The sequence below is a fragment of the Epinephelus fuscoguttatus genome, linkage group LG2 (genome assembly GCF_011397635.1).
Source record: "Epinephelus fuscoguttatus linkage group LG2, E.fuscoguttatus.final_Chr_v1".
NCBI lineage: Eukaryota > Metazoa > Chordata > Actinopteri > Perciformes > Serranidae > Epinephelus > Epinephelus fuscoguttatus.
In genome coordinates, this window is record NC_064753.1 from 12,319,150 (window position 1) to 12,330,443 (window position 11,294).

General features: G+C 41.1%; 1 protein-coding gene across 3 annotated transcripts in view; it reads right to left on the reverse strand.

Moving 5' to 3' along the window:
- The window catches only part of kif13ba (kinesin family member 13Ba), a 50,047-nt gene extending 42,202 nt beyond the window's left edge, over window positions 1-7,845 (reverse strand). For 2 of the 3 annotated variants that reach the window (XM_049593910.1, XM_049593897.1), the window contains exons 1-3: window positions 6,820-6,942; window positions 6,264-6,604; window positions 37-130 (exon numbers count right to left, since the gene is read on the reverse strand). In XM_049593910.1, coding sequence (XP_049449867.1) covers window positions 37-130; window positions 6,264-6,333 — 164 coding nt within the window. In that variant the 5' untranslated portion in view covers window positions 6,334-6,604; window positions 6,820-6,942. Of the gene's footprint in view, window positions 1-36; window positions 131-6,263; window positions 6,605-6,819; window positions 6,943-7,794 lie in introns of those variants that run through there. The other variant, XM_049593904.1, reaches the window with a different exon arrangement.
- Between the last annotated feature and the right edge of the window lie 3,449 nt (window positions 7,846-11,294).

Genomic DNA, 11,294 nt, shown 5'->3' on the forward strand with positions numbered 1-11,294 from the left:
GGACACAAAATGTAGTCAAACTTCTGAAAAACGTACCTGGGGTCTCCTTTGCCCAGGTTAGCTCCGCCAGGATGGAGGATGGTCTGGTTCTTCGCCATCTCCACAACACATTTAGTGTTTAGTTCCTTTTCTGTGGATCAGACAACACATAGTGTTTCAGCCGAAGCACTAAACCCCACAACAAAAAGTTTCTATAGTGTTCCTTAATGGTTTCAATAGAGCACAAGTTAAATGGCTATTTAGCACAGTCGCTTCCTGTGGAACATTAACTTCAAACAATGTGCGAGTAGGCCGGGAAACGCCAACACAGAAAATGACCTTTTACCTTGGAGTGAGCATTAAGCTAATCAATACATCAGGACTTGTACAGGTTTCTCTCCCTCCCTCTCACATGCATACATGCACACGACTAAGGACCTCCCATGCTGACCCTGGCCTGTTTGTGTCATGACGCAACACTTGGCCTTCAGAACACCAACTGGCCATTTCCAACTCAGCATAGAGAGTGGTCCTCACGTTTTGTCCACTCAGGTATTTGATCGGCTGCACAAGTCAGCATATCATGTAGCTACACACTGAGGGTACTTCATCAAGGTTGTAGTTTTAGTTTTACCAACTACAGTTTCACTGTTCCATCAGACATTAAGTGCTTTACTTGTAGATGCAATGAATGCATGAGTACAGAGCAAATCTCTGATCTCTTTTTGGTAACTTTTAATAGATATTTCACATGTTCTTAGTATAACGCACTACGTATCATATTGTTTTCATAGCTGAGTCAGTCATATAACCGTCTAATAGAAGGCTTGCCGTGAAAGTAACCAGCAGAAGCATTGGAAAATAACAACATGAACCGCACTGGAAATTCACTAGGCTGGTAAGTCTCTCCATTCATCTGTCTTGCCACTGAGACTTAATGATGGTTGTCTACACACAGGCTAGGTGCTGCCAGAATGTCCTGGGCATCCAGTTTTGGGCAGAACTGGTCGTGCATTTAAAAAAAGGTATATGACAATAGGTTTCTTGTAGAGCAGGCAAATTTACCACTAGCAGAGTACCAGTCTTTTACTGTTGGTGAATGTTTGGGCCACAGCCACTGAAATACTTTGTGTCTTTTATTAGGGCCATTTGCTTAAATTTATTACACAACACCATTACACTTTATTACCAAAATAAAAATATCTTGTTAAGGGTTGTTAAATTACAATAATAACATCATTAGGATGAGGTCAGTAATACTATTTGTTTTTGATGACAATACTATCTTCATCTTGGCCTGTGGGCTAATCAATAATACAGGATCAGGTAACATCACCCACATGATGTTCTCTGCAATCGAGAAGCTTGTTTGTAAAAGCAGGCAACAAAACTCAATGATAAATTCATGCTATTTAACCTGATAAGATAAAGGTGGGACTCAGGATTCTTTGCCGCCATGTGTTACTCCTTGTGGGGATATCCTCCTCCATTTTACCCCCTTCCACAGGAAGGTCAGAGGTCAAGGCTAGAAAAGCACACCTTTCTTTGCAAATCAGTGTTTACTCAAGGACACTTCAGCAGAGGAGACTCACTGATAATAAATAATGTCCTTCAACTAGATGACTTGGTTCAAGCCTACCATGTAAACATGCATCCATCCTGCTGAACTGCACTTCAGAATTAGTTTACTCTGTATCTTATCATTGTATTTACCATCACCATTTGGCCCAGTATTTACATATAGACTGCTACATTTTAACACACAATCATGCTCCTGATGAGTGTCAATAATTATTTCTCCATTATGAAGCAAGCATGCAAGAGCATGTGAGGATTTTGAACTTCAGCAAATGTGTTAGGACAGGAAAAACATTCTGTGGTTTCAATTCCTTTCTTCTACATGAACCGTCTAAAGCAGTATTACTGTGTCATTTTATGGTCTTTATGACTTCAGTTGCTTCTTCTGACCAAGCCAGAAGAAAGCAGGGATGAGCTCATACAGTATGATGAATAAGTCAGCAGTTGAACATGTGCCATTTTTTCTATATAAAGAAATGGTACAAGATTCTCAACAATCAGAGACTATTAGCTCTGTACACCGTTGGTTACAGTATATAGGAGACGGAGCAATTTTTAAATAAACCTTTCCTAAATGTGGATGACTTCACCAGATGATAACTTATTTCTTTGGCAATAAGGCTGTTGCACTTAGCATCCTTGTTAAACAGTACCTGGCCATGCTTGCCCACTCTGTTTCTGCCAAGAGTGTTTTTAACTGTTGTGTAAGTAGTCAACATGCTGTGTGAGTTTACATGTTATCCTAAAAAACATACAAATTACCATTTTATCTGGCTGCTATGACAAGTAGACTAAAGAATATGAAGAAGTCACTTTAAAAGGTACTTTTTCTAAAAGTGGCTGCAGAAGTAGACACCTCTAACTCCCCAGCCAGCACCAAAATCTACCACCAATTCCCTCCCTGAGATACATAGAGGAATCCCAACCTGAGGGGTTTTATGTCTCAGAAGAAGCTAGCTGTGCCTGTGCAAACCAGGAACATTAGGGATTTGAGGCTAAACTGTCTGTTTAGAGAGCCTCAACACTGCTGTTCCTGGCAGGAACACGGGGGTAGAGCCATGGAAACTTGGTGTCAAAGGTCAGAGGACCTGAATCACCCTCCAATTCTTCTGCTGTCAAGGGCACCACAAAGCAAAAAAAGCAGAGTGAGCCAACAGAGTGACAAAATGACAGTGAAAGCGAAAGAACAACATAAAGTTAAACAGGGGGACTGACACAGACAGAGAGGCTGAACTTTCTCTCTCTTTTTCGGCTGTTGCCTACATTACCCATGTGCCCCTACTGCTGCAGCTGTACTTCCTGCTTAGCAGAAGGGAAAGTGTGATGCAGTGAGGTTATGAGGATAAATGTGCCCATTGTTATCTGCCTCTCCTTGCTCTATAACCAGCTCCCACTTTCCACTGGCCTTCTCTGTGGTCCTTCCCTGGGCTACCGGTGCTGAGGTTTGGCACAACAGCCCCGACATCAGCCATTGGCTGCAGTGTTGCCGTTGCTACGCCTGGGGTTGCTCTGTTCTTCGAGGGCCACAGCCATGGGAACATGGAGCATTACGCAACGTTAGCAAATATTCATTCAGACTCACTCCCTTCCTGCCTTTGTCCAGCTAGGCAGCTACACCACCTCTTCTCCCCAACCTGGGATACACAGGGACAGTGCCCTCGAGGTTAAAGAAGCCCGCTTATTATTTCAGTATCGCAGGTCTGAATCACTGCACCAGCTGGAGAAATTCGAGTGAGGAATGCGAATGTGTATTCCTTTCTTCCCTGAACTACTGCTACTGTGTCATGAAGCAACTGCCTCACAGCAGAAGACAGGGGAACAGCTGTACCTGAACTGAGCAGCTCAAAGGTGTGGGAATACATGGAGGCCTGAATAGTAAATGATGTGCAGCTGGAAAAGAGCATTAAAAGGAATTCTTCTGGGGGTGGTTCAGTTATTCTGAACTGACATGTGATGGAAGAATTCTGTGTCCACTCAGAGCTAATATGGCTATTTAAAAATCGTACAACTCTCACATTAACACTGGTAGATATGGACAGAAACTTCATTCAGACAGGGATCAGAAAGGCACTACTGGAAACGTGGCACTGCTGGTTCCAAACCCTTTCCCACTGCCTTTAGTAAGCCATCAATTTGCCTGCTCGTTCCCCTTCACCAAAATCATAATTGCTTTTTCTTCCTCAGCAATGGAAGACACACACATGCAGGCATTTGTTTACAGAGCTGACAGTCTTGCATGTTTAATATCATGCACCAGTGAAGCTGGACATACAGATACTAGTAATGAAGCCTAATTCTCTTAAAAACTTGAATGCAACAGGGAGAAAATAGTATACAGAAAAGACTTTTTGGTAAACTTTGCTTCACTGAACTTCTGAAATTTGATTTTTGGCTTTTGAATTATGGTTATTTCAAAATAAACAAAAACACAAAGTATTAGTTAAGTTAACACTGGAATTGACGGAGAACCCAAAAAAAAAGGTTGTGTTGTGGTCAAGTAAATCTGGCAGACAGCTTGCCATCACCTGTACCTGTGAGGTTAGTTGAAAAGAAACCTGAATGACTGAGTTCACACTGAAAGCAGGAAATGAACATGGGCAACTAGAAAAGATCAGGAACTTCTCCATTGAATGAGATGTGGCCAATGAAATGTATTACTGTAAATCTCTACCTCTATTAATCTCAATGTACCTGCTCTGAAGCTGAATTCCACCAGAGCTAACCTTGAGCCTCTCAATCTCTGGCTAGGTTAAGACTGCAGGCAAATTAGATTTGTTTCTCAAATCAGATCTTGAAGACAGACTGTCCACACTGTTATTTCCAAGTAAATAGATCATATTTGTGTGTCCAGACATCATCAACCTGTCCCCATGTGATTCTGTGGTAATACTCTAGGTGTCAATAAGGCGGCAACACTGGTAATGCGGCTTTCCAACATGGAAGCATGAGAAATGGAGGTCCATCATTTTGCCCTCCTAACAATTTATTTTGGTATCTGTTCACACACTGTTGTCCCTCAGGTTGTCCTCCTTAGCACTCTGCTAGTAGCAACATGGATCTGCTCAGCTCTTCCGCCACTCTGGATTTGACATTGGCATTGGGTGTTGTGTTCAAAGACAATTTTAAATCAGTTTTGAGCATCAAGATTGCGATACATCTGTTGAAATCCAATTGGACTGCAATTCAAACCACTTTCAAATGTGGTCTGGAGCAAATTTGCAAAAATCTGACTTGTGGTTTTTTGCTGTCCAGCCTTCTTAAAAATCAATCTATATATAATCTGTATATGCCAAAAAATGTCATTTGGGATGGCAGTCTGAACAACTATCTCTATCTAATTATTTACAACTTTGATAGTTCACTTACCTAATGTCAATGGACTCATAATTCATATTCAAAAATAGAAACACATGGAATTTTGTGTGGCCAAATCAAATGTCTATCCTTTCAGAGAGCCATCACTAAGAAAAAAACCTCATGACTGCTGAGTTTCTCTACATTAGAGTCCATGGTAAATCCCTGCCTATGGGAACAGTGTGGCGATCCACTGCCTTGGTCTTGTGACCGACTTCTCTGGCTCAGGGGGAGGAGAGAGAGAGATACACACATGTGAATCACTCTGCCAGTTGTCGGTCAACCACTCTGCCTTAGCAGCTCTCCTCCTCCTTTCATGGGACACATGGTCTCCCACGGCAAAAACATGGCTTGGCAATCAACCAGCAAAGGTCATTCATCCTTTACTGTTTGCTGCACTGAAAATTTGCAATATAATTGCCTGGAGCATTTGCACACAGATTTGTGTAACACTGTGCCTTTGTTACCCAGACTTTTCTAAAATTGAGGACAAGGTATGTATCAGTGTGTAGACACGCAGCAGCCCAGGGAAGATTGGTAGACTGAGGATACTCGCATGCTGGCGAAATGTTAGTGAGGCAGCAATAACAAGAGTAAGAGCCCCTGTTCAGACATTACCACTGAATAACTTACTTTCTAGTGAATGATAACTCTGTAACCAAGTGCACTGATGCCCGACAAGAGCTTTCCTAACATATTGATGTTGTCCTCATTAAATCACAGCAACCCACAGCTATCCTGTTAAACTACTGACTTGCCCCACTGTTGCAGCAAGTGACAGATGATGTCAAGAAGGTATTGGCATCTGTGTCAGACAGCAAAGTAGCCAAAGTGTCTAGACTTTGTAACAGTGGATCTCACACAGCAGCTTTAAATCTAGCTGGATGGCACGCAGCCATGAGGGAAACCCTATGGCAGCACTGTACGAACATGTGCCATCCAGACCAGGCAGACCACAGCCTTTTTTTTTTAATCTGCTGCAGCTCATTTCACTAATGGGTGGGGATTTCTGACTGGCATCCCATTCCCAGAAAATTAAAGAGGGAGTACTTAAGTCAAGCCAGCCTCCGAGAGACAGTGTTATTGTGATATACCGTTAGTTCATAGTTAACCTGTGATACTCTATGCATCATATAAACCTGAGATTGTCTATGTACAATAGTGTTAATCTGATTTTGGTGTATCCATAATAATAAAAATCTGACATTTAGTCAAAGCATAATATAGCCTCAAAGGATCATGTTGACCTAGAATTCAGACAATGCAGACAGATGCAGCCTCCATCTCCAGCACTATTGTAGAGTCAGTGTACCAATAACAATCCACATCTGAGCAGACTGAAACCCTCTCACCTCTCCTGTTCATGGGCCGTACACGAACAGCCACCTTGACATTGGAGTCGTCCAGGCTGGGCTCCCCCATGCTGACTCCTTACCCAGGCAGGGGAGGTAGTGCTGATCCAAAATAAATCAGCTCTTCAGCTAAACAATCATCCAAAAGCCTGGAAATGTTGCGCTAGCCGGACTGTCGGCCAGCTAGCTTTGCTCAGCTTTGCTCCATAGACCAGGCATGTCCACGGAAAAACAACAAAAAACAGAGCCTGGGTAAAATCCCGCAGGAAGCCAGCCGCCGCCGCTTATCTTCTTCTTCTGCTCATATTCCAGGCTAATTTAAATCCACAGAGGCGTGGAGGCTGGAAGGGAAAGGAGAAATGTAAATCGAGTAAGATGTTACAGCAGCTGGTGGATGTGACTGAGCAAACATATGCTATCTGCACGGCAAAAAACGGGCTAGCCAGCTAATTTGCCAGGCAAACTGAAGGGTAGCAGTGGCCGGAAAGTTTTGACCATTTCCTATCATTTGACTACGTAACATCCTCTGACACAATCCCAACTTCGAGCTACATACCTTGGAGGAGTCATCCCAGAGGTGACACCGCTAACCTACACGTACAACCGAGAGAGATCCCCAGAGAACCGCCTGGCGATGATAGACTTCTTCCCAACGGAATCCACTATGTCCTCCCTCTGTGTCGAGCTACAAGCAGCTAGCAGCATCCGCCCTTCCGCCGAAATATTACCCCGTCAAATTAAGAGAGTCGGTAAAACTCGCTAGTCGAGCTCAGAAGCCCAATTAGAGACACGTGACAGTTTTTCCCAGGACATGTGTCACTTTTACGATGACGATATAATGCGTTCTGTTGCTTTAAAGCTAAAACACAAGACACTTTCAGCCGGTCCGGATGATGCATGCATGACTCCGTGCCACTAACGTTAGCCAAACTACCAAAGACAGGGTGAGCTGTCAAACGCCGACAAAGGCTAAACGTCCTCTTTTGGTTACACACCTTTCATAGTTAAATTCACTTTTCAATCTATTTTCAACTGGGACTGTAGTTACAGTCGGAAACCCTAAAGTAATCGGAAATGACAGCTAGCATTAACGGAGGTTAGCTAAAACCCTTACCGCCGCTGCACCTCACCTATCCTCTCCCACCGCATTTGATTTATAGACCAAATACGACCTAACTACAGATAGGTTTTCGATAGAGGTACCAGTTTACATTGAGCTTTTCGTTTAATTTTGTCGAAATTATCTATTGAACATGTTTACACCACTCTATACTGACGTTGGTGTTTCAAACTTTAGTCCTCCCTGTGGCTCTGCGGTTGCTGCAACCAGTTTCCACAGGGGGACATTATAACACCAGCCCAGCCGGGGACCGTTAACATCAAGTTGACGAGTTGCTTAGAGTGCCGGCGGTCAGGCTCGGTAAATCAGAGGTTAACTTACAGTTTTACACGCTTCCCAGGATAAGCCGGCCAAATAACAACTTACTAGAGTGTTTTTATGGATAAAATACAGAAAAAAGATTCTTCTTACCAGATGTGTTCAAGACCCCAGTCAGTCACGCGACACTTCCGCTGTCCACCGTCAAACTAAACGTTATACTTCCCCCTTTAGTTTTCAAAATAAAACCTGGTATTTCATTTTAGTTCAGTGACATCACATCACATGAAAGTTCAGTGTAGTTAGTCACTCAGTCCAGTTTAGTTCCATTCTACCTCACACAAGTACACAGTAAAACACACATTTTTGCACAGCAGCATACCTTTAACATTTAAGCACAACAAAACACTTGCAAATACACAGCACTGATTTTTTTTTTTTTAGTTAAACTAAAATGATTTTTTAAAAAAACCTTTGGATAACACAATTGCAAGCCTTCAAATTTATATAGTTCATTAAATAAATTTTGCCATATATAGCTTATTTTACAATAAGCAATAGAAAAACAAAACTGCATTTGCCATTTTACCTGCTCACACATCAGCTTTTAGATAAAAAAAAACCCCTCAACTGTAATACATGATTTAAAAATTTAAAGTACTGTTCCCAAACACAACACTATGCAAACTTTCTAACGCCCATCAGTCTGAGAGTTATAAAGTTAATACAGTTTGCTGACTTTGGGTTGAGCTTTGGAGAATTCTATCCAGTAGCCTGCTTTGACTATGGCTAGATTCATAATCATCAGATAAATAATAATTTGCTTGTAGCCTACCACATGCAAAACTCCTTCATCTTGATAAGCAGTCCATTATTTCAATTATTTATTGCTTCATAACAGTCAAGTTTCCTAATTTTTTGTTCATATCTGTAAATTCATACCTCCAGATCTAAAATTGCAGTAAATAGCATTTATTAAATATCTACTAAGGGGCTGTTTGTTATTTATGGAGGTGAAGGAGGTGATGCAAAAGGGGCAGGCATATCATAACTTTTTAAGCACTGGGGAAGGATTTATGTTTTTTATTTTGGCTTAAGGGAGGGGCATACAAATGTTAGTGGTTGTATTTAGTATTTATTTTATTTTGTTGGTGATTTTTTTAAGAAAACATGTCTTCTGGGTTTTGAAGCCATATTTTCTTTAAAATCACCAAAAATACATTATTTATTATAACCAGAAACTGTAAAAACATAAATTATTTTTGAATTTCTTAAATATCCAACCATCCTTGGACACATCGTATGCAACGAATGCTTTCATCAGAAAGAAAAACAAAAACAAAAAACATCTGAGCCTAAAATAATGATATTTCATCAAAATCACTTTGTGAAGGTCAGCAATATGAGGACTTTTGTAAAATTTGGCCAAAAATAAACTGTTCTACTGCTCTAACTAACCAGCATGCATGTCAAAAATGAAAAACAGAGGGTTTTTTGACTCCATGATTTCTTGTTCGATGTTTTTTTTCCCCCCCAATTTTCTAATATCAAATGGTAACCACCAGAGTCACACCCTCCTCTGATAAGTAAAGAACAGTCCCTAATTACTGAATACTTATTTTTCTTTAAGAATGTACTATTATTTTGAAAAACACATACCGGAAGTAGAGGTACATCCTTCAGTGGAACAAAGGATTTTCCTCAGTTTCGAGCTGCACTGTGCTTTCAAGACTGGAAGGTGTCTGACTGACACCTGCTGAACACTGGTGGTACTACGTCACAACATTATTACAGCATGAGGCAATGTCAGGCAATATCTATCAAATGCATGTATCTGGCATCATCTGTGAGGGAGATGGTCCATTTTTGTGCTGTGTCTGAGAAACTAAAGGCATGAGTGGCTAAACATTTAAATATATAGGGCTGGGAGTCAAAGGTACCTTAACCCCCCACCTGCTCCTGCTGATCTGCTGTGTAGTTGTGTCTGGATGTGAAGCCAGATGGAGCTAGTTAGCAGTAGCCTACATGAAGTCAAAACAATAAAATAAGGGAAAGGGTGATGAAGGCCTCCATCAGCAATATGAGGACTTTAAATGGATTGTTCAAACACTTCTGGATTTATGCCCTACTGAGAACCAATGGAGTGTAGCAAAAGTAATTTGTGGACCACTTTAGCATAATTACAAGTACACATACACAATCACAGGTTGCTGAAACACTACTTTTACCACCAATTTCTCTAATTGCTTGAATGAAATCAATGACCTGCTCTATCTCATTTATTTTCTCTACCTGCTTGTTTTGATGCTGAGAGTTTAACCACTGAATGCACAGACTGTGAGATGCAAACCATGTAACACCTATTTAATCATATGTTTGAGAGTAACAAGACAAGAAACTTCAACTTTTTTGTCAAGAAGAGTGGACAATTAGGAAACAGGACTTCATCCAAGTCTATATAAGGAGAATTTAAATCAGACCACAAAGAGGAAATGGTCCCTTCTCTCACCCCTTTTTGAAAAGGACTGTCAGATGCTCCTGTCTCAAACAAAGTGTCTCATAATTTCTCTTTCACATTTAAAAAATAGAATAGTTGCTTGTGTACACTGAGGGACTTTGGGGCAATTATTTCTCATTTTTACTGAAAGACAAACATGGCCTCAAGAGACATTCTGTTAACTGCTGATTTCAGTGAAAGAGTCTTTGAAAGAAAGTCAGTAAAAATCTGAATCCTTCTCTTTCTTAAAGAGTGCTTCACAATTATATCTCAGCAAAGGGGTCAGACGTCAGAAGAAGGGTTTTGGTGTCTTGTTTATGGGCTCTTGAACAAGCAGTACTAGCAGTTGCTGGTATCTAAGCAGTGGAGCAGTTGAAACCACTGGAGGGCACTCTGCTGCAAGATGTAGCAGCATTGAAGTGTAATGTAGTAGAGAACGACTGACTGTTTAAAGGCATTCCCTGCAGTGTAGAGTTCACCACTTGTTTAACCTTTACATACTGTAATTAAAAGTATAGTTACTGTTGGATCATGTCAAAGTAGGAACACAAAGGTTTTCTCAAAATATAATCATCTTAGTTAAAATTAGTGGTGGGGTGCCTAATGATCAGGGAGTGGAAGTCATAATTTAAATTCTTTTAAAGTAGACCCCAGCATCCCTTCAGCTTGCTTCAACCAATCCCGTTCCACCAGGTGAACTGCACCTTTAGGAAATGTTGACCTGAAGGATGGAATGCATTAAACTCTTGTCATCAGAAAGTCGAGAGCGTAGGCAGAGGGGAGACAAACGCACACAGAGATGGTACCCCGCCTCTTTTTTCCAAGAACCATGTACACACCAGCATCTGGCGTCATTGCTTATGTCTGAAGAATTCTCAGCTGTCATTCTTTTTTCTGCTGGGTGGCTCACAGTGTGAATGTACTGTGGTGCTATATGAAACAGAGCGTGGGTTAAAAATGCAATGTAAAAAGTACATTGGTCAGCTACAGCATTCCCTCCAATGACTGAGATTTAGGAGATGAAAGCTAAAGAAAAGTGAATGTATAATTCAAGAAAAAAAACAGTGTCTAGACTCCTTTGTAAAACGTTGATATATTTGGTTCCCAAATGGTTTGCATAAACGAAAATAAACAGATAAAGCCCCATAAGATGTTA